This window comes from Cherax quadricarinatus, chromosome 92 (assembly GCF_038502225.1).
Source record: "Cherax quadricarinatus isolate ZL_2023a chromosome 92, ASM3850222v1, whole genome shotgun sequence".
NCBI classification, from domain to species: domain Eukaryota; kingdom Metazoa; phylum Arthropoda; class Malacostraca; order Decapoda; family Parastacidae; genus Cherax; species Cherax quadricarinatus.
Window position 1 is genome coordinate 3,915,980 of NC_091383.1, and position 26,840 is coordinate 3,942,819.

The 26,840-nt window shown below is 38.8% G+C and overlaps 2 protein-coding genes across 7 annotated transcripts in view; one reads left to right on the forward strand and one right to left on the reverse strand.

The window, feature by feature from the left end:
• The window catches only part of LOC128698332 (protein bric-a-brac 2), a 38,480-nt gene extending 33,049 nt beyond the window's left edge, over positions 1 to 5,431 (forward strand). For all 4 annotated transcript variants that reach the window (XM_070104464.1, XM_053790533.2, XM_053790534.2 and 1 more), the window contains 2 exons: positions 3,435 to 3,807; positions 4,825 to 5,431. In XM_070104464.1, coding sequence (XP_069960565.1) covers positions 3,435 to 3,807; positions 4,825 to 4,993 — 542 coding nt within the window. In that variant the 3' untranslated portion in view covers positions 4,994 to 5,431. The remainder of the gene's footprint in view (positions 1 to 3,434; positions 3,808 to 4,824) is intronic.
• Positions 5,432 to 8,204: 2,773 nt separating this feature from the next.
• The window catches only part of LOC128698329 (zinc finger and BTB domain-containing protein 8A), a 59,133-nt gene continuing 40,497 nt past the window's right edge, over positions 8,205 to 26,840 (reverse strand). For all 3 annotated transcript variants that reach the window (XM_070104463.1, XM_053790524.2, XM_053790525.2), the window contains 6 exons: positions 25,777 to 25,845; positions 24,165 to 24,292; positions 23,336 to 23,463; positions 18,428 to 18,657; positions 16,023 to 16,407; positions 8,205 to 12,284 (listed from right to left, as the gene is read on the reverse strand). In XM_070104463.1, coding sequence (XP_069960564.1) covers positions 12,110 to 12,284; positions 16,023 to 16,407; positions 18,428 to 18,657; positions 23,336 to 23,463; positions 24,165 to 24,292; positions 25,777 to 25,845 — 1,115 coding nt within the window. In that variant the 3' untranslated portion in view covers positions 8,205 to 12,109. The remainder of the gene's footprint in view (positions 12,285 to 16,022; positions 16,408 to 18,427; positions 18,658 to 23,335; positions 23,464 to 24,164; positions 24,293 to 25,776; positions 25,846 to 26,840) is intronic.

Here is a 26,840-nt window from a genome sequence, read left to right on the forward strand (position 1 = left end):
TAAAATGTGTTTTTTTTTTTCCGCAAAAAGTCTTGGAAAATCAGCCTGGGCCTTATATGCTCCAGGTCAGGGTCAAAGTTGTTTACTAACATTGTTACAACTGCTTGGAAACATCGTCTTACATGTCTCATATTCTTGTGTGCTTTATATTCCGGAAAATACATAAGAACATAAGAAAGAAGGAACACTGCAACAGGCCTACTGACTCATGTGGAGCAGGTCCATGTCCCTCCCCCGGATTAGACCAATGACCCACCCAGTCTGGTCATCCCCGCTCAAGGATGGAGCACTGTACCAGACCCAGCAGCACAAGCTAGTCAGATCCAACTTACACCCACCCACACCCACTCATGTATTTATCTAACCTATTTTTAAAACTTGACAACGTTTTAGACTCAATAACTGTACTCGGGAGCTTCTTCCACTCATCCACAACTCTATTACCAAACCAGTACTTTCCTATATCCTTCCTGAATCTGAATTTTTCCAACTTGAAACCATTGCTGCGAGTCCTGTCTTGGCTGGAAATTTTCAGCACACTATTTACATTCCCTTTATTTATTCCTGTTTTCCATTTATACACCTCGATCATATCCCCCCTAATTCTACGCCTTTCGAGAGAGTGCAGATTCAGGGCCCTCAGTCTATCCTCATAGGGAAGATTTCTGATACATGGGATCATCTTTGTCGTCCTACTTTGTATGTTTTCCAGAGAATTTATATCCATTCTGTAATACGGTGACCAGAACTGAGCAGCATAGTCTAAATAAGGCCTAACCAAGGATATATAGAGTTGAACAACCTGAGGACTTCTATTATTTATACTTCTAGATATGAAGCCAAGAATTCTGTTAGCTTTATTGTGAACACTAATGCACTGTTGTCTTGGTTTTAGGTTACTGCTAACCAGAACTCCTAAATCCTTTTCGCAGTCGGTAGTATTAAGATCTACATTATTTAGTTTATATGTGGCATGGTTATTTAACTGTCCAACATTTAGAACTTTGCATTTGTCAATACTTTTTCATTATTATGAGGTGTTCCTTGCTTTATTCTGGTTCACTTTATGTGAATTCCTTATAATTGGAAGTCCCATTTCTATTAGTATCTGTACAGGAGGGCCCTGCATATGCAGCATCTTCTTTTCAATGTTCCACATTTTTATTGGCTTCAAATTGAGCCATTGTTCATTATGTTTCACCCGCCTGAGATAGTCGTCAGCAGGTGGAACTGTTTCTCAGTTGAAAGCCAACGAAAACATGAATCACTAAAACAGAGGCGCTGTTTATTTAGGACGTCCTGTACTTTATCATTATGAAGTTTCCCCTTTGATGAGTTTCGAGAGTCGCGCTACTCTCAGAGCCCAACCATAGGCCAGGCTCATCTGGTGCTTGCCTGGTCAACTAGGCAGTTGCTGGTGGTGGTTCACTGTCCCACATATCCATCACAGCTTGGTTGATCTGGCATCTGGTGAAGATACATTTCCAGTTTCTTCTTGAAGGCTTTTACACTTGTTCCAGCAGTGTTTCTTATATCTTCTGGTAAGATGTTAAATAGTCTGGGGCCACGAATGTTGATACAGTGTTCCGTTATTGTCCCCACTGCACCTTGACTCCACACTGGGTATATTTTGCACTTTCTCTTGCTTTATTCTGGTTCATTTTATGTGAATTTATTACAATTGGATATCCCATTTCTATCAGTGTCTGAACTGTATGTGATTTACATTTACCATATGCAATCGTTGTGGTTCATAGAGATGTAGATTCTCATGTGGAATTTAGTGTTGATTGCTTGAGTAAGTTTAATACAACTGCCACAGTCCTGGTACACATCTGCTTATATAAAGCCAAGTACAATGTACCTCAGCCTCCAAGATGCTCGATAAATTTTTGTGACCTTATTTTTGGAAAAAATAGCATCTTTGACGTTATAAAATATGGTATATTATGGGGTAAATAAGACACGTGTTACTTTTCTACTTGTCGGTATTTTATACCACTATTATATTTGCAGTATATATTAGCTAGACTTGAGTCCTGGAGGTGGAGTTTGGGGGTATCTGCTGTTTAGAAGGACATCTAAACTGTCGTATCTGCATGCCTCTGCCAGGACAGTGAGTGCGAATGATGGTAAAAGTGTTTATTTTTCGAGTGACCCTGCCTCAGTGGGAAACAGTCAGCGTGTTAAAAAAAATACACAAATAATTTGCACATAGAGAGGAGCTTACGATGACATTTTGGTTTGACTTAGACTATTTACAAAGTCACACTTTGTAAATGGTCCAGGTCAGACCGAAACATCGTCGTAAGCTCCCCTCTCCTGTGTGCGGTTATTTGTGTATTGCGCCAATCACAGTATTGTGCCTTTTTGTTCTTTAAAAAAAAATGGACATGTGATTTAAAAAGAAACTGCAAGTAAACATTTGATCGGAAGTGATGAAGGCCCTAATATGTCTTAGTGTTTGTTCGTCTGTTTTTTATAAACTACTCGTTGAAGAGTTCAACACTTTTGCAACACTTGGGAATCTTTATCTTGGGAAAGTTCCACTGGCCAGTGGCTTCTTCAGTCCATAGAGAAAAATGGTGAGACATGAGGACGAGAATGAGGTAATCAGTCCCTCAGTCTCAATAAAGATTTCCAAATGTTGCATAAGTGTCTAATTTGTCAACTTGTTGCTTTTCTAAACTACTTGTATCATTATATCATGACTCACGAAATCGTAATGACACAATTGCAAACGGTCTGGAGTTTTGAGACTCTTTGACCGCGGGTTCAATCCCGGCCGGGGTATGGTCTATTTATATCATGTTTATACCTGTACAGGAGGGCCCCGCTTATACAGCAAGTTAGGTTCCAACCTACTACTGTAAAGTGAAACATAGCCTTTTTTTTCACTGTCACATGAGTATTAAATCTTGTTTGGAGGGATATGTTGTGTATCTTTATACGTATATGTTTCTAAGCTGTTGTGTTCTGAGCGCTTCTGCAAAAACAGTGATTATGTGTGAGTGAGGTGAAAGTGTTGAATGATGATGAAAGTATTTTCTTTTTGGGGATTTTCTTTCTTTTTTGGGTCACCCTGCCTCGGTGGGAGACGGCCGACTTGTTGAAAAAAAAAAAAAAAAAAAATTTTACACTATCATATTATTAAGTGAGCAATAGAGCTAGGCCTAAAAGATGCATACACATACAGTACACACATTACTTACCTTAAAATATTTTCAACCTTTGCTTATGGTGAATATATTTATTGTAGGAAGTCTGAATAAATGAAGAATGACTATAATTGAAAACTGCTGCATTAGTAAAACACTGTAAAGCAGGGCCCTCCTCTCCCTTTTTTTTTTTTTCTAGAAGTAGGTTGTTTGTTTTCATCGACTAACATTGATTATACTATGCAGTATAATAAACAGCATATAATTAACTTATAGGTAAAGAAGAATCGTCAAGATGTTCATCAGTCTTGCCAGTCGTCTCCGGCAACCTGCTCTCAGTTAAAAATGAACAATCTGGCTTTGTAACTGCTACCACATTTCGGTCCAAATCTGGAAGTGTGGTAAAGGAGGAAACGCTGTTAAATAATGAACATGGAAATGAAGGACCAGGTGGGATTGAAAAATTAACTAAAGAATCTTCAGGATCAGCAGAGGAGCTCGCAGCAATCGTCAGAGATCGAAAGATGTCGTCCGATGTGTCTGGTGGTAACGAGGATCCTTTTCCCACTGCTGTTGAATCACAGATGGAGGAAACTATAGAAGACAATGTAGTGAATAGTGACCCTGATACGTTAGCTGTCCCTGGAAGGTAAGACTTATGCAATAGTACATTACTTCATATTGCACCCTTCATCCAAGGAAATGAAGTCATTCATTCCTTGGATTAAATCTGATGACTCACGAAATCGTAATGACACGATTGCAAACAAGACTTTCTGACAGTGGGTTCAATCCCGCCCGTGGTTTATTAAATCTGATCTCATTCCTCAGGTGTGGCATGACCCTTTCAGGTTTAGTGCTGCTCTTTAAATACAATAATATGGAGTGATGGTTCACTAAGGTCAAGCTTTTCCACTACACTACACACTAAAAATATCATGTATCTTAGCATTTGAATGTGCAGCAAACCATTTCTCAACACTAATAGAAAGTTGACCGATTTCATGTCCGGGTAAACCAAGGAATGGGTGGGGTTCAAACCCTTGGTGAATAAGTCCTAAGACTCCAGGCCATGGGTTCAAGCACCATCTGTTCCATGGTTGTTTGCAATCGTCGTCGTGTTATGATTTTGCGAGTTGTGTCCAAGTTTAAAATGATTTAGTTATCCATTTTATTGTATGTAAGTATGAGGGCCCCCACATATACAGCTATTTTTGGTGTTCCATGTTTTCATTGGCTTTATAATAATAATAATATAGCTTTTCTCCATGGGGAAGTGGAACAGAATTCTTCCTCCTTAAGCCACTCGTGTCATAAAAGGCGACTAAAATGTCGGGAGCAACAGACTAGTAATTCCTTCTCCTGTGTATATTACTAAATTTAAAAAGAGAAGCTTTCGTTTTTCTTTTTAGGCCACCCTGCCTTGGTGGGATACGGCCAGTTTGTTGAAAAAAAAAATAATAGCTTGTATTTCTACATGTACAAGGTATACAGGCCTAGCTGACATCAATGACACTACCCACTGGGGACTATCTCAGGCAGGTCAACATAATGAACAATGGCTGTTTAAAGCCAACGAAAACATGTAACACTGGAAAGATGCTGTACATGCAGGGCCCTCATGTATAGTGTCAACATAGTGTGTAACATAATTCCTTGTTTACAGATGTCCCCATTGTCCTGACTTACCACAGAGGTACGAGAGTGGGGCTATGATAAGTCATCTAGCAACACACCCATACAAGCCAGCTTACCCCTGCGACTACTGTTGGTGTGTGTTTGTCAAGAGTTCAAACTTCAAGGCTCATGTCAAGAACTGCCAACCATCACTGTGATAGGCCTTTGCCCTAAGTATTAAAGGCGGTTTTTAAGGAGATATAACGTTAAGTACAATAAACCCCCAATTTAGTAACCCTTGATTTAACAGACTTAAGATAGACGGGACAAAACCTGCTGGGTCAGGTGATTCTGAAACAAAGAACCAAGTTTGTTGGTTACATAACTATTGTTATTACAGTCAGTGCAAAATAATCTCATGTCAATTAGGGCTGTGCCAAAGTATCAATATCTGTATCAGCTCATGTCTGATGGTATCATTATTGGCAAAAATTTTGGTATGGCCCCATTACGCAGCTTTGTCCAACACAATTAACATTACCGACCACCTGTTTACCATGTACCATTCCGTTAAGTCGGCTGTTTACTGTGATTTTTGTTCAGTTTTTTTAATCTGACAGTATTTTAGGATCAAAATAAATTTATAAAATAATGATGCAGTAGTTAATATCATTTTTGGCTGTAATCTCCCAGCATTTTATATTTAAGGAAATGGAGTTATATTCCCTTTTAATGGGGTGTTGCCATTTAATGGGTGTTACCCCTTTAATGGGGCATTCCTTTGATCAAGGAACTGAAGTCACACTTCCTTACCTCAGTTCTTTGGGTAATAGTTCTCTCTCATTTCCCAGGCATTTCATGACCCCATATGTGTTTAGTGCTTCCCCTAAATATAATAATAGTAACTTTTTATTATAATCATAACTAAGCGATAAACCCACGAGGGTCATAAAACATATATTTAAGTTTTATGAAGGGATTCAGGGGAAACCAGTTAACTGGACTTGAGTCCTAGAGGTGGGGAGTACTTACCTATTTGTAGTTGCAGGGGTCAAGTCACGGCTCCTGGACCCACAATCATAATTTTAATGTTTTAAAAAATATGCAGTTAGGTTTATACAGTAACTGCACTCTGAAGGAGGGATGAGGATAGTGCAGTGAGGGGAAATTTGATTGTAAAGTTGACACTTCAGTAAAGATGGTGACCTGATGTATAATACCAAAAGGTGTGGTTAACGACACACGAACACTTAGTACATTTTATATTATGGTCATTGGACCTCATTTGCTCCATAGTTGTGTGGAGCAAACAAGGTCCAACGACCAAAAGTTTTCCTTCATGAAATGTCCTAGGTGTTTATTGTGTTGTTAATTAACCATCAGTATGATTATCCTTATTGGAAATTTGTGAATAGTGGGCTAAAGAAGTGTATTCTAGATCCAGATTAAAATCATACACTAAACCACCAATACGACGACATTGATCTTTGCAAATATACAGGGTCTAAAGCCAGCAACGAACAACAAATACCATTCATCTGTGGACTGCTGACAGAGTCATACGCAATGTTTGCGGTTTACACAGAGACCCACATAAAGGATCACTTTGGCAGTGAAATATGGATGCCGGATTTTAACCTATACAGATGTGACAGAGTGAACAGGCAAAAAGGAAGGGATTGGTCTGGTTGTCACAGAGTCACTTATATGCTCAGAACTACTAAATGCCTCAAATGATGTAGTTTAACCCTTTGAGGGTTTCGGCCGTACTAGTACGGCTTACGACCCAAGGACACTGTATAATGAGAAAAAAAAAACTGACCATTTTTTTGGAATAAAACAGCGACTTTGCACTGTATTTTCGTATGGTATTTATTGTTGAATTCTAGTTTTCTTGGTCTCATTTTATAAAATGGAAGACATATTACAGAAATTGAATTGATTTTGACTGGTTTTACAATGAAAAGTACCTTAAAATTGAGCTCAAAGCAGCAGAAATGTTCGATTTTTACCAAAGTTCAAAAGTAAACATATCATGCCAAGCGTCCAATACACGTCAACTGGTGAGTCTAATATTCTTTCGCAAGTGCGCCAATATTATTTATACCATTTTTTACAGTAATGCAGTAGTCTGCATAACAGTAAATCTTCTATTTTTTGTGAGAAAAAAATTCAAAGTGGAAAGCAAAAGAATGTAAGAGGGGCCTTGAGACGTGACTAATGAACAGAGGAAATGTCATTTTAGTGCCAGGAATGTCTTTCTTGTTTATTCTGGACCCTATTTGGAAATTGGCATCTTTTGAAATTTGTGTGAAATTGGCAAAATTGCTAAATTCTGACCACTGTACTGGATAGTTGAAATTGGTAAATGGGTGGTTTCTTGCACTCATTCAATAGAAAAAATGGAGTTCTAGTGAAATATTCATGTTTTTTGTCGACTAGTACAGTGGAATTGGCCGAAAATGGGGTTCAAAGTAGGCAAAATCGCCGATGTGTAAACATCGCCGAGACCGCTAACTTCGCGAGAGCATAATTCCGTAGGTTTTCCATCAAATTTCATACTTTTGGTGTCATTATGATCAGGAAAAGATTCTCTATCTTTTCACAAGAATTTTTTTTTTTTTTTTTTTTTTTTTTTTAAATTTGGCCGACCCTGAGAACGAGTCTCGGAGAGGGCCTGTCGACCCTCAAAGGGTTAAGTTTTGGCAGTAAAGACTGAGAACCAAAACCTGGTCATTGTGGTTGTATACAAGCCTCCGGATGAAACTTCCCAACAATTCCAGGAACAGCTTCTGAAAATAGGCCACTGTCTGGAAAGTCTTCCAGCTCCTGCCCCAAACATCTTGTTCCTGGGAGATTTCAACCTGAGGCACCTAAAATGGAGGAATGTAGCAAATAATGTTGTAGCAGAGATAACACCAGGAGGCAGCTTAGTTGAGAACTCTCACAAACACGAGCTTTTAAATCTCCAACAAATTCTCCTTAAATCATCAAATAATAGAGCGAACAAGATTGGAGAATACACTGGACCTCATCATCACTAACAATGATGATCTGGTATGAAATATTACCATATCAAAAACAATATGCTCAGATCACAACATAACAGAGGTTCAGACATAAATGCGTGGGGCCCCAGACCAACAAAATGTGATCAGCCACGAGGGAGCCTACACCAAATTCAACTTCAATAACAAAAACATAAGGTGGGACCAAGTCAACCAGGTCCTAAATGATAAAAACTGGGAAGTACGGTGCCTGTATGTTGAAGGATCAATGAAAATGTTACAGTCCTGGAAGTGGGAAGTACAGTACCTGTACTCTGAAGGATGGGTGAGGATGTTACAGTTTGTAGGAGCATCAGAAGTTTAGTACTGAAGTATAATACTGCATCTGAACTATATTACTGAATGTTTCTATATAAACAAATTTTGAACATCCATAAAAAATTTATTAGATATAAATTAAACTTCACTGCAACACCCATACATTTTGACTTAAAACTAACACTTTGATGTTCTTACAGCAAATAGCAGTTATATAGAGAAATATAAATATCTCTAGTAACACACAGCAAATTCTTTGATAAAATCTTAATGCTATTGTGTTTACATGCGTTTTTCTTCACTGAAAAACTTCGTTAAATATTTTTGCGTTTTTCTTAAAAAAAGAAAAATAAATTCAATCATATTTACCGATAACAATCCTGAGTTAACTATGAAAATGTGAAAATAATGAATTCCTGTGGTCACCGACTTACAAATGAGTTTCATTCCTGTTTTTCTACATGTAAATGAGTTGCTGGTATAAAAACATGTCAGTTATGTGTTATACTTTTGCACTGCAGATCTGACAATACAAAAACTTGGTTTCTACGTGCATCATTTTGTAAGTGGGGAAGTGTATAACTCAGGAATTTATAAGTGGGAATGTGGGTAACTTTGAGCATTTGTAAGTTTTGTATCAGTGGTATTCAGTACTGACAAGATGGACAGTTAGACATGTGCAACATCTGGGGGGATCATCCACTGTCTGGTGTACAGGTGCTCCTTGACTTACAATGGATTAACTTACGATATTTCAACTTTGTGATGGTCAAAGGACAGTTACTTTGGAGATGAAACTTAAGATAATTACCCAGCATGAAGGTGGCAAGTCCACAACTTGTATTCATTTATTTACTTATTCAGTGAAAGTATCTATTTATTTACTTCTTCATTCAGCATATCGTGTTCATTTTTGACACGATATTTTCAACTTACGATGGATTGGTTGGTATGTAACCCCATTGTAAGTGACTTATTTTTAAAATTGGGCCGTTTCCCACCACTTAAAAGTGACCCCAAGAGAGAAGCAATCACCCACACTCATTCTTCAGCTCTTTCCTGAAGTGAATGGATATCAGCTAATCCACTCAATCAGAATATTCCTGCTCATCCTTCAGAGTGTAAGCAATGTACCTCCCATCTCCAGAGCCACATCATCTCCCAGGGGAGATAGTGTGCTTCTGGAGGTGGTTCATATGTCCTTGCCACTGGAAGGCAAAACATCTACAAGTAAAAATACCCAGATGTTACACATGTGTCTAATTCATCAGCATTTGTAAGTTGGAGACTTCCTGTATTAACAATGATAGTTGCATCAATAACATATATAGTCCTTGTAATAATACAAATGTGCCTTTGAAAAGAGGTACCAAATTCATATCTTCATATAGTACAATAAACTTTACTCTTTTTAAATTAAAAATTCAAACAGTTAGGAATGTGATTTAAGTATTTTAAAGTGTTTTCTTTGATAATATTTCTTGATCATAGACTTATCAAATAATTAATGCCTTGATATGTGTCAAACACTGTTGACTCAAAATATAAAATCCAAAATGAATGGAAAATAAAATGCAAAATGGAAAGGATTTATACATTTTAGTTTCAGCAACCCTTCAGGGAATTACAGCTGTATGCAAATAATCCACACACAGAGAGAGGAACTTATGACGACATTTCAGTCCAACCTGGGCCATTTACTAAGTTGCACTAACTTAATAAATGTTCCAATTCAGAGTGAAACGTCGTCAAAAGCTCCTCTCTCCCATGTGCAGGTTATTTGTATTGTTCCAGTCACTGTATTGTGCTGCATGCAATCCAATATACAAACCACAGCCCAACTGGGAAGTTACTTCTCACTCCCCCGACACTGAATGGCTTTCCTGGGGTTTACTATTTACCTGGAGAGGGTTTCGGGGGTCAATGCCCCTGTGGCTCGTCTGAGACCAGGCCTCGTGGTGGATCAGGGTCTGATCAACCAGGCTGCTACTGTTGACAGCATGCAAACTGATGTATGAACCACAGACTGGCTGGTCAGGTACGTACTGACTTTAGGTGCCTGTCCAGTGCCTTCTTGAAGACAGCCAGGGGTCTATTGGTAATCCCCCTTATGTATGCTGGGAGGCAGTTGAACAGTCTTGGGCTTTGGACACTTATTGTGTTCTCTCTATGTACTCGTGGCGCTCCTGATTTTCATTGGGGAATGTTGCATCTCCTGCCGAGTCTTATGCTTTCATAGGGAGTGATTTTCATGTATGTACAAGTTTGGTACTAATCCCTCTAGGATTTTCAAAATGTATATTATCATGTATCTCTCTCGCCTGCATTCCAGGGGATACAAATCAAGGGCCTTCAACCATTCCCAGTAATATAGGTGCCTTATTGTACTTGTGTGTGCTGTGAAAATTCTTCGTACACTCTCCAGGTCAGCAATTTCATCTGCTTTGAAGGGGGCAGTTAGTGTACAGTAGTATTCCAGACTAGAGAGAACAAGCGATTTGAAGAGAATCATCATGGGCTTGGCATCCCTAGTTTTGAAGGTTCTCATTTTCCATCCTATCATTTTCCTAGCGGATGCGGTAGACACATTGTTGTCGTCTTTGAAGGCGAGATTCCCTGACATTATCACTCCCAGGTCCTTCACTTTACTTTTTCGTTCTACTGAATGGTTAGAATTTGTCATATACCCTAATACAGTGTCAATTTCCTCAAGTTTTCCATATCTGAGTAGTTGAAATTTCTTTTCATTAAACTTCATATTGTTTTGAGTGACCCATTTGAAGATTTAGTTCATGTCCACTTGGAGTCTTGCAGTGTCTTTGTTGGAGGTCACTCTCATGGCAATCCAGCTGTCATCCACAAATGAAGACATCTCTGTCTATGTCAGATATGAGGATGAGGAATAGAATGAGCGAGTACTGTGCCTTGTGGAACAGAGCTTTTCACCATAGCTGCCTCGGACTTTACTGTTTACTATTACTCTTTGCAGCGCTGTATAGCCCTTGTGGCTTAGTGCTTCTTTTTTATTATAATAATAATAATATTACTCTTTGTTATAGGTAGTAGGTTGGTAGACAGCAACCGCCCAGGGAGGTACTACCGTCCTGCCAAGTGAGTGTACAACAAAAGCCTGTAATTGTTTTACATGATGGTAGGATTGCTGGTGTCCATTTTTCTGTCTCATAAACATGCAAGATTTCAGGTATGTCTTGCTACTTCTACTTACACTTAGGTCACACTACACATACATGTACAAGCATATATATACACACCCCTCTGGGTTTTCTAATATTTTCTTACTAGTTCTTGTTCTTGTTTATTTTCTCTTACCTCCATGGGGAAGTGGAACAGAATTCTTCCTCCGTAAGCCATGCGTGTTGTAGGAGGCAACTAAAATGCCGGGAGCAAGGGGCTAGTAACCTCTTCTCCTGTATATATTACTAAATGTAAAAGGAGAAACTTCGTTTTTCCTTTTGGGCCACCCCGCCTCGGTGGGATACGGCCGATGTGTTGAAAGAAAGAAGAAAGAATTACTCTTTGTGTTCTATTTGTCAGGAAGTTATAGATCCATTTACCAACTTTTCCTGTTATTCCTTTATTACGCATATTGTGTGCTATTACATTATGGTCACACTTGTCAAAAGCTTTTGCAAAGTCTGTGTATACTACATCTGCATTTTATTCTCTATAGCATCCAGGACCTTGTCATAGTGGTCCAGGAGCTGGGACAGGCAGGAGCGACCTGCTCTAAACCCGTATTGCCCTTGGTTGTGTTAAGTCATGGGTATCCAGGTGGTTGGTGATCTTGCTGCTTAGAACCCTCTCCAAGATTTTTATGATATGGGATGTTAGTACTATTGGTCTGTAGTTCTTTGCAATTGCTTTACTGCCACCTTCCAAGTTTAAAATAGTTCCTTTCCATTCTGTCTTTTAATTTACATCCTTATGGGATTTACTTTTCGAAAAGAAATTAACTAAGTGTATTAGAATATTCTTCATATAAAAGTCTTAAGAAATAGGTGGTGAGCACTTCTGTTGGTGGGCCTTGAAGTAAACTCTCTTGACAAAGACACGCCAACAAGAGTCGCAGGGAAAAGCTGGCTTGCACGGGTGTGCAACTAGAAGATGTCGCATCATAGCCACACCTTCGTACTTCTGGGGCAAGTGAGGGCAATACGGACATCTGCAAGCAAATAATACACTAATTAATATGTATTTCATCATGTATCTCAGTCACAATTAGTATCTGATGATGGCATAGTGCTTTTAGGAGAGTCGTTAGAGATGCTGGTGAAAGAGTTTGGGAGTGGGAAGTACCCTGACCAGCCAGGCTGTGGTTCATATCTTGGATTGCATGCAACCAGCAACAACAGCCTGGTTGATCAGACTGATCCACCATGAGGTATTAATATACAATATAAATTCATCTCTTTTCTGCAGTATACAGGTAATGTAGTTTACATACAATAAAATACTGTTAGGCACAAAAGAAAGCTGCTAACATGTGGTGAATTTCAGGCAAACTAATCCTAATACTTAAGAACTAGACATGGGTTATTTAATAGAAGGTTTTAAATGTACAAAAGTAAACACAGGAAAGAGTAACAAGTCTTGGTAATGAAAGACAAGACATCAGATTGCAGGGAAGAACATGTAGCCACTATATATACTGTGATAATTAGGAAAGGATGCTAGATGGGTGCATGAAAGATAAGTTGATCCACAAAGTAGATGAGCGAAGTGTAACTGGAGTGTTGAGTCTGGGAAAAAAAAGTTTATCAATAGATGGAAAATGGGAATATATCTGAGTATAGGGAGGATGTATAAATCTGTAGTGGAGGGAAAGTGGGGTAGGAGTCACCCTAGGAAAGACTGGATGGAGAGGTTGAAGGTGGTTTTGTATGTGAGGGGCTTGGACATCCAGCAGACGTGCGAGTATTTTAGATACAAGTTGAGGAAGTAGCTTTATGACTCGGTGTGCTGTTGGAGTGTGAGCAAGGTAACATTTATAAAGGGATTCCCTGGTGGTTTATCACTTAGATTTGATTATAATAAATACAGTGGACCCCCGGTTAACGAACTTTTTTCATTCCAGAAGTATGTTCAGGTGCCAGTACTGACCGAATTTTTTCCCATAAGGAATATTGTGAAGTAGATTAGTCCATTTCAGACCCCCAAACATACACGTACCAACGCACTTACATAAATACACTTACATAATTGGTCGCATTTGGAGGTGATCGTTAAGCGGGGGTCCACTGTAATATGAAGGGATTCGGGAAAACTGGTTAGCCGAACCTGAGTCCGGAGGTGGGAAGTACAGTGTCTGCACTCTGAGGGGTGAGGATATTTGCAGTTTAAAAGGGCATCTGAATTGTAGTATTGGCATGCCTATGGCAAGGCAGTGATGGAGTGAGAAATAGTTTAAGTATTTCTTCTTTTTCGGGTTACCAGACCTCAATGGGAGACGGCTGGCATGTTAAAAAAAAAAAAAAGTGCCAATACATTTATGTAGGTCTCAGGCATGATACTGCAGGCAGTGGTGATGTTATATTCAACATTAATTCATGTTGTAAACACTTACTGTACAGAGAATAAGACAAAGAAATTAAAGGACAATGTTTTGTTATTGTTGTTGTTTTACATACAGTCTCTTTCTGGCGGAGTTTTAGTCGCCTCTTACGACACACGTGGCTTACAGAAGAGGGATGTTATGGTATGTTAGGAATAATTCAGGGGGTGAAATTGTACACTCCCTATAATTCCCTCCATCCACTCCAAATTTATATATCATCTTGGTCAACTTTACTTCTGCCTTTATAAATTACCAAACCATCTCAACAGCCCCTTCACTAATTCCTAAATTATTCAGGAGGGCCCCACTTATACAGCAAGTTAGGTTCTGGGCTACTGCTGTAAAGTGAAAATTGCCGTAATGTGAATCACAGTCTTTTTTCACTTTCAAGTGTACATACAAGTCTGATAGCAAGTTTACACTATCATATGTTAAGTGAACAATAGAGCTAGGCCTAAAAAAGGTACGTACAGTACACACATTATTTACCCTAAAATTTTTTCGTCCTTAGCTTATAGCGTGTGGTGAATACAGTGGACCCCCGCTTAACGATCACCTCCAAATGCGACCAATTATGTAAGTGTATTTATGTAAGTGCGTTTGTACGTGTATGTTTGGGGGTCTGAAATGGACTAATCTACTTCACAATATTCCTTATGGGGAAAAATTCGGTCAGTACTGGCACCTGAACATACTACTGGAATGAAAAAAGTTCGTTAAGCGGGGGTCCACTGTATATTTACTGTAGAAGTCTGAATAAATGAGGAATGGCTATAATTGAAAACTGCTCCGTTAGTGAAATTCTGTAAAGCAGGACCATCTAATTTCTTTCCCCAGTCACTGTATGACCCCCTACAAGTTTAGCTCTCCCCTCATAAATTTAATATTTTATTAATTTTCTTTTTAACACACTGGCTGTCTCCCACCAAGGCAGGGTGACCCGAAAAAGAAACACTTTCACAATCGTTCACACTATCACTGTCTTGCCAGAGGTGCACAGATACTTATTCTCTGCATGTATTCAATATATTTCTTTCAAACACCGCCTCCAGCCTCCTTGCTGCAATATTTAAAGACCATGCCTCACACCCATATATTATAATTATAATCAAAACTAAGTGCTAAACCCACAAAAATCATACAGCGCTGTCACATCCATATAACAAGGCTTGATATCCTGTACTGTATTCTCATTTTTGCATCCACTGAAAATTTCTTCCATAGATACATCACTACTACACTTAGGTTTTTTTCACTGTCTATCCTACGATTCGTTTCATATTTCAGACTTATTAATTATGTCAATTTCCACGTAAACCAGAGTGCAAACAAGAGAACATCGTTAACGTCCTGTGGTTTTTATGGATTTTATTTAAGACATCTTTGCCTTGGTGTTAAAAAATACTGTAATGACAACCATGCCTACATTATTATTTATGGGGAAATGCTAATCCTGTATAGGCCTTACAGTACCTAGGGACTGGAAGGGAATCAGATTTGATCTGAGGAAGGGGAGGGTAGCTCCAATTCCTTAGCTCAGAAGTCCTTCACTAGCATTAAGGTGCTTGTCCCTCCTTGAAGAGAACTATGACCACAAGTCATTTCTCTTCACTGATAATTCAACCATGTAATAACAGTATTGCTTGTTACTAATAATATCAAGTTGCTATTCATCATATATATATATATCACACCCCTCTGGGTTTTTTTATTTTCTTACTAGTTCTTGTTTATTTCCTCGTATCTCCATGGGGAAGTGGAACAGAATCCTTCCTCTGTAAGTCATAAGTGTCGACTAAAATGCCGGGAGCAAGGGGCTAGTAACCCCCTTCTCCTGTACCCATTACTGAAGTTAAAAAGAGAAACTTTTGTTTTTCTTTTTGGGCCACCCTGCTTCTGTGGGATATGACCAGTTTGTTGAAAGAAAGAAAAGTTGCTATTCATTTGCTAATGACCGTCCTCCAACTATTTAACCTCACCAAGCCTGGTAAAAGTAACACCTATATCCTGCACTTCTAAGACAGAGGTTCAAGCCTCCACTCCTCCCCACAGTGAATGACCTACACATGATTTCAGTTTTATATACATTGTAAAGAAAATTCAACAAACCAGTCATCTCCCAGAGGAAGGGTGACCCAAAAAAGAAGAAACTTTTACCATCTTTCACTCCATTGCCAGAGAAGCACCAATACTACAATCTAAACCTGCAGAAATCCCCACCCCTCCTTCAGAGTGCAGGCACTGTACATATACCGTAATAATCTTGGGGTAATTTATTTCTCAATAGCTTTACTCGCAGGTTACCATAAAACAAAATACAAATAAATTATGTATTAATATTATTACCTTCCAGGAATTGACATTGTGTCAGGAACACTGGTAACTGCATTCTGTCTTGCAGCTTCTGCTAACTGTGAGTTTGGTGACAACTCGGCAGTGGACGAAAAAACATCTTCACTGACGTCATCTGCATTGGGCAAGGTCTTCTGAACTCCTGCAATGGCTGCAAAGCCACCTACAGATTCCAGAGATTCTCTTCTTGATCCCCCACTTTCACCTCCTCCTTCATTTCTCTCAACCACATCTAACAACTCGTTCTCTTTCACTACTTGAGCAGATTTGGACTGTAACATAGAGTCAGTCTCGCAGCCAGGTTCCTCTTTTATAAGTGACAGAGGGATGCTGGTGGCTGCTGGTTCTGCAGATGAGCATCTTGATGACTGGCCTTCCCCTAGAAAGCAAACAGCATTCATTAAAGAAATTTGGATCATTATTATTTTGGAAATACGTACATTTTTCTTAAATTACAGGTGCTCCGTGACTAATGATATTTTGATTTGACGATGGTGGAAAAGCAATTACTTTGGAGATGAAACTTAAGATAATTACCCAACATGAAGACAGCAAATCTGTTACTGGCATTTATTTACTTTTGAATACTGATATTTAGTTAGTTTTTTTTTTTTTCAACAATTCAGCCATCTCCCACTGAGGCAGGGTGACCCAAAAAGAAAGAAAATCCCCAAAAAGAAAATATTTTCATTATCTTTCAACACTTTCAGCTCACTCATACATAATCACTGTTTTTGCAGAGGCATCCAGAAACAACAGTTTAGAAGCATATATAAAGATATATAACATATCCCTCCAAACTGCCAATATCCCAAACCCCGCCTTTACAGTGCAGGTATTGTACTTCCCATTTCCAGTACTCAAGTTCAGCTATATAAAAATAACCAGTTTCCCTGAATCCCTTCATTAAATATTACCCTGCTCACACTTCAACAGCTCGTCAGGTCCCAAAAACCATTCGTCTCCATTTACTCCCATCTAACACGCTCGCGCACGCTTGCTGGAAGTCCAAGACCCTCGCCCACAAAACCTCCTTTACCCCCTCCCTCCAACCTTTTTGAGGAGGACCCCTACCCTGCCTTCCTTTCCCCTACAGATTTATATGCTCTCCATGTCATTCTACTTTGATCCATTCTCTCTATATGACCAAACAACCTCAACAACCCCTCTTCTGCCCTCTGACTAATCCACTGAATCAGAATATTCCAGCTCATCCTTCTGAGTGTAGGTAATGTATGCCCCCCCCCTCCAGAACCACAGCATCTTCCAGGGGTAGATTCAGAGGTACCATGGCTCCCTCCCTCCCCTTGGTTACTTTAAAAGACATTATTTACATAAAAGAATAAGCTCCCCCTCCCCTGGGTCATTATAAGACATTTACATCAAGGTATAACTAATAACTACAAACTTTTGGTTAATACTCAGCTACTTGGCTGAACTCTCTAACTTACTTATTTCTAAACACACAAGCAAGGTATACAAACCCAGGCAAACATTTCAATGTGAATCAATAAATCTCAATTTTTGCCATTAATTTAATGATTTAACTACATTTACCCCTTCTGTATAAGTTACTAAATGTAAAAAGAAAAACATTAGTTTTTCTTTTTAGGTCACCCTGACTTGGTGGGTGATGGTCAGTGCATTAAAAAAAAATTAATTACATTTACACATTACAAACACAGAGAAACCAGCGAAGCGGCACTTCATAAGATTTGGACTAATTTATTGACTTATTGAAAAGTTTGATGTTAAAATTACTCTTACAATTCTAGGACATTCACACATGGAAAATAACCCACCATCCTTCTCTAATCCACATGCACCTGTACACTAATAAGTGATCTTGCTGTGCACATGGCTGGCTACCACCACACTCCTTCAGTTCAGGCAAGGATGGCCATCCTTTTCCCCAGAAAATTCTTGGATGTCCCTGCCTTCCCCCTCCCCACCCATCCTTCGGTGTGTAGGCACTGTACTGTACATCCCATCTCCACAACCACAACATTTCCACTCATCTTTCAGTGTGTAGGCATTGTACATCCCACCTCGACAACATTCCCACCAATCCTTCAGTACAGGCACTGAACTGTACATCCCACATCCACAACATCCCCACCCATCCTTCAGTGTGCAGACACTGTACTGTACTTCCCGCCCCCATAACCACTACATCCTCAGCCCTAGTGCAGGATAGTAGTAGCTTTATACATCCCACCTCCAGAACCAGAAGTACAAGTTCAGCTAATGTGATTTTTTCTTTTAAATGCTGGATGTCTCCCACCAAGGCATGATGACCCCAAAAAAGAAACACTTTCACCATTCTTCACACTATCATTGTCTTGCCAGAGGCACACAGACAACAGTACAGATGTGATGGTATAGACAAGTACCAGTACCTGATACTCTCCGTGTTTTACAAGGAGTAGGTGAAGAATCTTTTCTGGACCTCTTGCTTCCCAGAAGGCGTTCAAAATCAGCAATGCTAAACCCTGAACTGAAGTTTCCCTGTGTGTGAAGACCACGACCACTGATGCACTTCTGTCCTTCACACAGTGATGAAATCTCCAACATTTCCGCTGTTCTCATGAAGGACTCAAGCTCCGATGCATCCACAGTAGCTTCACCACTACAATAAAAATATAAATCACTATTAAGGGAGAAATTTTGTATTATTGACCCCCAGAGAGTTGGTAGCCCAAGCTAACCCAAGAATTTCAAGCAATATAGATTCTCTCCATTAGGATCTTCAGGTTCTCTTCCCAAGAATGTGACCCATAACAATCAACTCCAAATACAAATAACCTGCATGTAGGAGAAAGAAACTTATGATGATGTTTTAGTCTGACTCTTATGGGGGCTATAGGACCCAACATGTATTTATGTATCTGTAACAGTTACTCTGGAATACCTAATTATATTGAATTGATGGGGACTCAGCTCTAAATGTCATAAGGACAGATCACTCTTATGGCTGTAAGGCAGCAGAGTCAAGCCTGTTTTTCTCAATATAATAGGTTATACTATAGACACACACAATTTAAATAAGTAGTTTATAAAGTTGTATTTCTTTTTGTAACAGTAAAATAAAGTGGTAGAATTGTGGTAACTAGAGAATTGTGCTTGGCAACAGTCTTTTGTTTTTTGGTGGGTGTGGGAGGAGCTTAGCTAGGCTCCTCCCTCTCTCTTTCTCTCTCTCTCTTGGTGGACTTCAAGCTGGCAGGACCTCTGGGTCCTCCTCCTAATTTTTTGGCCATTATGTGTGCTCCAGGGGTGAGTTTTTATAACTTAAGTTGTGGCCACCATACCCAGGGTGACTAAAGTGTGTCAAAACACTGGTTAGCCCAGAGTTTAGTCAAGAAGAGGGAAGGGAAAATTGTTGAGATACACCATGTGGACTGTCCTAGGAGAGCAGCTAAGGGTGTGCAGGCTTATGTTTTGAATATGTGAGTAATTGTATATTCTGTACATATCTATTTAAAATATAGTTATATATATATATATATATATATATATATATATATATATATATATATATATATATATATTTTTTTTTTATAGAGGTAGTTTAAATAACCTGTGAAGAGGGCTGGAGAAAGGATTTCAGAGAGTGAGGACAATCAATCATGAATGTATTACCCTAGACATAAGGCCTTTATGTAAAAGCTACCCCACTAGAGCTGTATAGCCCTTGTGGCTTAGCGCTTCTTTTTGATTATAATACCCCACACTAGAACATATAGTGAGAACCTTACTATCAAAGTATTAAGACATAACATAACACTAACGTAGACCATTAACTAGACCCTCACTTTGTTATTAGTTAATGCAATACAAATTTACCGTATTTTGTGGCTTATTAGACACTTTTTTTTTTCCATGAAATGTCTCAAAAAAACCAGACTGCATCCAGTGACAGGAGCTATAAGTTTGGGGGCAGTGCTGTATGGCCCTTGTGGCTTAGCGCTTCTTTTTGATTATAATGATAATAGTATAAGTTTGGGGTGTGGGGTGGACTGTTACGTCCAATGCCGAGCCATTCAAACTAAAGTCTTATAAGCCGCGAAATACAGTATTTCTTTTCTGCCGTACAGAAAGTCCTCAGATTACAAACACATTGGGGAGCTGTGTATAATATTCATAACACAGGAAACCTTCAAGTCATGAACATGTTGGGGACCTGTATCGTGTATAATAATGATACAGAAGGTTCTCAATGTGTTTGTAAATCAAGGACTTACTGTATACAAAATGTAGTTTACATGTATTAAAATATTGTTTGGCACAAAAGAAAGCCCCTAGCATGAGGTGCATTTCATTCAGATTAATCCTAATAGTTAAAGAAAGAACAAAAAATCACAATACCCTGACTGGAATATACAAATAACCTGCACATATGTGATGAATGGTTTGAAAAACCGACATGTTGAAGATTGAGACACTTATGCAGCATATGGGAATCTTTATTCAGGAAACATTTCGCCACTGTGTGGCGAAACGTTTCCTGAATAAAGATTCCCATATGCTGCATAAGTGTCTCAATCTTCAACCTGCACATAGGAAAGAGGAACTTAAGATGCTGTCTAGGTCCAACTTGTGACTTTGTAAATAGTTCAAGTTGGACCAAAATGTCATTGTAAGTTTCTCTTCTCTCCTATGTACTAGTTATTTGTGTATCTAATGCTTACACACCGAAACATCATCAAAAGTTTCTTTCTGTGTGGGTTATTTGTGTATTGTTCAAAGTCACTGTACTGTGACTTTTTATTCTTGAGCTCTAGAGTATCGAGCAGCGGGCCTCCGCCAGCAACAACCTGGTTGACCAGGCTAGCACCAGACAAGCCTGGCCCATGGTTGGGCTCTGGGAGTAGTAAGACTCAAAACTCATCAAAGGTATAAGGTATGTCAAAAGTACCACCACATAAAAAGGGACAACAGACTTACAGATACTTTCCCATTAGTCTCTGCTCAACTGGGTACATTTTTGATGACCCTAGTGGAAATAAGTCATTGTTCTTCAAAGTACAATATGCAGAAAACAATAATGTTCTCAATGCAATCATTGAACAAATTTGTAATGCTATCTGTAAAACGTAATATAGAAAACTGAAAAGCTCTTATTTTATATTCCCTTCTGGTTTGTATCCCAATACTGTATTAACCCTTAAACTGTCCAAACGTAGATCTACGTATTTTCAACATTTGAAAGTATGTAAAAAAAGTAGATTTTTTTTTTTTACATTTGAAAATGTGTAAAAAAACTTTGATCTGCTTTTTTTTTGTGTTATACAGTGGACCCCCGCATAACGATCACCTCCGAATGCGACCAATTATGTAAGTGTATTTATGTAAGTGCGTTTGTACATGTATGTTTGGGGGTCTGAAATGGACTAATCTACTTCACAATATTCCTTATGGGAACAAATTCGGTCAGTACTGGCACCTGAACATACTTCTGGAGTGAAAAAATATCGTTAACCGGGGGTCCACTGTATATGAAAATATGTAAAAAAACGTAGATCTACTTTTGGAGCACTACGCCTGTGAACGTAGATCTGTTTGGACAGTTTAAGGGTTAAACAGTAATATGATTTTAGAACATACCTGGTTAATTTTTCCAGGTTTTCAAGTTCCATACAACAATAGTAGTTAATAATAATATTTTTTTTAACACATCGGTGGTCTACCACTGAGGCAGGGTGACCCGGAAAAAAAACGTTTTGCTGTTTTATACATTACATAATTTATACAATGCTTATTTATTTACAGATTTCTTTGTAAATAATTATTATAAAACTAGGGGTCATATAGTTCCTGAGGAATGGATTGTAATTATTAATATACTCTCCCAATATAGGAGCTTTTCTAGTAACATTGTAAGTTTAGTCAGGTATACACAAATACAGTTACATAGATTATCATACAGAGCAGCATGTGTGTAGAGAACCTGGGATAACCCAAAAAGTCTAAGTGACTTATTTCCACTGGGGTGTATCATGCTGAGATAAAACCATTCCCATTACTAATATCAATCACTTCCATTACCTAACTTTTATATCAGTGTACTCCATAACCTGTGTCGGTATAGAGTAAGAATTAGTATTAGTCTGCCTGAAATGCCTAGGCATGTTGGCGGCCTTCCTTGTAATTAATATTTTATAATGTGTAAACCACATCTCCATGGGGAAGTGGAACAGAATTCTTCCTCCGTAAGCCATGTGTGTCGTAAGAGGCGACTAAAATGCCGGGAGCAAGGGGCTAGTAACCCCTTCTCCTGTATAAATTACTAAATTTAAAAAGAGAAACTTTCGTTTTTATTTTTGGGCCACCCCGCCTCGGTGGGCCACCCTGCCTCGGTGGGCCACCCCGCCTCGGTGGGATACGGCCGGTTTGTTGAAAAAAAAATGTAAACCACACGTTGTAAGTTTTGCAAGGAAATAAACATTTTCATTTTCATATATATTTTTAACACACTGGCCATCTCCCACCAAAGCAAAGTGACCTGAAAAAGAAACACTTTCACCATCATTCACACTATCACTGTCTTCCAGAGGCATGCAGATACAGCAGTTTAGATGTCACTCTAAACAGCAAATATCCCAAACCCTGTACTTCCCACCTCCAGGACAAAATGCACCATATACATAATTCCTTTTCCTGTCCCTTTGTTTCAAAGTATTGAATACAAAATCCTAATTCATGAATGCATTTGTAATGCAATGAAAAATTATAAAAAATCTTATTTAAAGTCACTGTACAAGTATATGCAGAATTTTAGGCAAATGCAGACTATAACTAAGACCACAGATTTTCTAATACGTCTAATTCAAAGTACTGACAGGAAAATAAAAGTCAGTTCAGATATAACTTACAAAATTAGTTATTAAAATATACGAGATTACGCATAGCATGTACTGTATACAAATACTTTCTTTTTTAACATGTCAGCTGTTTCCCACCAAGGCCGGGTGACCCAAAAAAGAAGAAAACACTTTCATCATCACTCACTCCATCACTGTCTTGCCCGAGGTATGCCAGTACAGTGGACCCCCGGCTTATGATATTATTTCATTCCAGAAGTATGTTCAGGTGCCAGTACTGAACGAATTTGTTCCCATAAGGAATATTGTGAATTAGATTAGTCCATTTCAGACCCCCAAACATACACGTACAAACACACTTACATAAATACACTTACATAATTGGTCGCATTGGGAGCTGATTGTAAAGCGGCGGTCCACTGTACTATAGTTCAATTACTGCAATTTATCTCCACTCTTCCCTCAGAGTGCAGGCACTGTACTTACGTGTAAATAAAATTAATGATGTTACGTAGTTCAGCAAACTTAATGTCACGCAGAAGAACTACGCTTTGTACATTCAATTCCCGACTCAAAACTTGGCGGAAATATGGACTTGCCAGGCATAAAACAATCTATAAAAAAAGAATACAGTGTATGAGATAAAATGGTAGATAACACATATCTGTTAAGAGGGTTGGTGAAAGATTCTACTAACTGAGGACGACCAATCATAAACATAAGTACAGTGGACCCCCGGTTAACGATATTTTTTCACTCCAGAAGTATGTTCAGGTGCCAGTACTGACCGAATTTATTCCCATAAGGAATATTGTGAAGTAGATTAGTCCATTTCAGACCCCCAAACATACACGTACAAACGCACTTACATAAATACACTTACATAATTGGTCGCATTGGGAGCTGATCGTTATGCGGGGGTCCACTGTATTACCCTAAACTTTATAAGGCTTTTATGTAAGCTACCCCACACTAGAACATGTAGTGGGAACCATACCATCAAAGTTAAAAGGGGAAAACAACATAACTAATACTAATACATTAGTATATTAGATAAAATGGCATGTGTGCCTTTTACCTATCATTTTTTTAACATATCAGCCATTTCCTACCAAGGCAGGGTGTCCCAAAAAAAGAAACACTTTCATCATCACTCACCCCATCACTCTCTTGCCAGAGACGTGCCGATAATGCGGTTAAAAAAACGCAACACATCTAACATATTATTATGTACTAGTTTGTAAGTGGGAATGTGTGTAACGTGAGAAGTTTGAAAATAAGAGACTCGATGAATATATGAAAGTGAAAAACTAACCCTGTGTGCCCTCAGACTCTGACCCTCAGCTGTGAGGGTCACGTCTGTGTAAGTGTCGTCTCTCAGCAGTTGGTCCAACACTGTTGAACAATGAGTTTCCTTCTTCAAGAGGTAAGGTCCGACCAAACCTGAAATTTAATACCATCATCAGCTTTGACAAATGCAAAATAAGTATAGTATTAGTATTGTTACTCAAATTACAGTAAATTAACGTCACAACCTGATTGCAGACAAATCAGGTAATGGGTGGGTTTTCAACCCATGGCAAGTGTCCTAAAACACACTGGCCAGTGACTTTTAGGACTCGCTTGCTATTGGTTCAAACCCCATCCATTCCATGAATAATTTTTTCACACTAAATTAGACCCTTTCTTCACTTAACAATGGGGTTCCGTCCCTAAGACCATGTCGGTAAACGAATTCGTCGTTAAGTGAGGAGCATACTATAATGGTAGTGAGTTTGTGTCAACCATTTCTGATATTGTTTTAATGTCACATGTGCACCATTTATAACATTTTTGGTATACTGAATATTGTAATAAATAGAATACAGGAAATCAGCTCTAATATACATTATTTAGGTATACATACTGGTCAGGGAGCCGTTGTAAGTCTGAGTTGTCGGTAAACAAGTACGTCACTAAGTGAGGATAGGCTGTTAAGTTGTATACAATATGTATATTGTATACTGAATAATATGCTAAAGAGGATCCCAGAAGGGGATCAAAATACTGTATACAGTATTTTGATCCCCTTCTGGGATCCTCTTCAATATAATACACACCAACAGTTCACCTTGCCTCAGGTCATACTACCTGTCACACTACCAACCTTCCTATAGAACCTTGACCTTTGATATACCTTTGATGAGTTCCGAGAATTTTTTTTTACTCCCGGATCCTGGCCTTGGGCCAGTGCAGGACATAAAGGTGCTGACCAGGAATTTGCTGTTACCTGGAATGGTTAGATCTTGGCTGGGGTGTCATTATCAGCCTCTGTTTACAGGGTGGTAGTGTGAGGGATGAATGAATCTCAGGCTTAAATTACATTTACTTCTTAGAAATTTACACTCATAATGAAGTAAGTTTATTTGGGCATAGGTACACGTAAGTACAATTATCATACATAGTGTAAATTACCTAGGATACCTGGAGGGTGCTTTGGGGGCCAGCACCCCCACGGCCCAGTCCATGACCAGGCCTCGTGATGGATCAGAGTCTGATCAACCTGGTTGTTACTGCTGGCTGCACACAAATAATAAGATATTGCAAGGATTCCAATGGAAACAAGTCACTGACTTTTTTTGGGGTTATCTTAGGTAATTTGCACAATGTATAATTGTGCTTATGTGTACCTGTGTCTAAATAAACATACGTACTTACAATCCAACATAGAAGCCCAGCTAGTCAGGTACTGACTTTAGGTGCATGTCCAGCTCCCTCCTGAAGACAGCCAGGGGTCTATTGGTAAGCCCCGTTATGTATGCTGGGAGGCAGCTGAACAGTCTTGGGCTCCTGATATTTAACATAACCAAGAAATCTGCTGCTAACTAAATGCAATAAATCCACAGAGATGCTTATGAGAGCTAATTAGTTGGGTTAAGAGTATGTACCTTGGTTGCTGGGAGTGGGTGAAGGCGCATGTCCTGAGGCGTCTTGTGCTGTGGTTTCCTCTCCGACATCTGCAAAGAGGAGATTACTATTATTATAAGAATAAGAAGCTTATTTCGGCATGATACATGTCTGTACAAACGACTATTACAGTTGGGTGTACATGCCGAAAGCTTCTTTGAATGAAGAGCATTTCGGGCAAACTTAAGACTAACTTAAGATTAATGAGGCAATAACAGTACGTATAAGTGATTTTGTACATGTGGTCACTTAGGCGAGTATAATTTTAAATTTAGGAGTTTACAATGAATACAAGAGGATTGAATATTCTGTTAGTTCATGCTATATGGCTTTAATAAGTTTGATAGAGAGGAATTACAATTTTGATCATTAACCTAAAGCGAACGCAATGGACTGATTAACGTTTGTGAAAATTATAGATATTGAGAGTAAGTATATATTGATCATAATGTTTTACCTATGTTCATGATATTCAGCAAATGCATGTAAAGTTTTTGCATATGTATTTGTGATGGGCCTAACAAGGAGCTTTCTGCATGCACACCTAAATCACCCGTCTTCGTATAAACATTGTATCAAGCTGAAATAAAAATTATTATTAAATACAGTAGAACTTCGGCCAAACATTCACAAAAATACAACAGAAAGTAAAACAACATGGGTAACTCAAAGCTACATATCGAATACTTCGTCCAGCTCCCCTGCGGTGGGCCGCGTGCCCAGAATGCTGCAGGCATTTCCTCTCTGGATCGCAACACTGAGTCTCTGAAAGAGGAAGCTGGTCGCCCTGTGGTCCTTGGTTTCTATGATGAGCTTTTCACCTAGCTCTTTGAGGAACTTTAGAGCACACTTGCCGTATTCGGATGCACTTTTATTCTTAAAATCCAATATTTGGAAAAAAATTTGAGGAAAAAAAGTACCAATACTGTCAAATGTGAGTATACAACGGACCCTCGAGTTTAGAACCATTCCCAACACGACCAGTTATGTAAGTGTATTTTTGTAAGTACTTTTGTAAGTGCATTTTTGGGGGTCTGAAACAGAT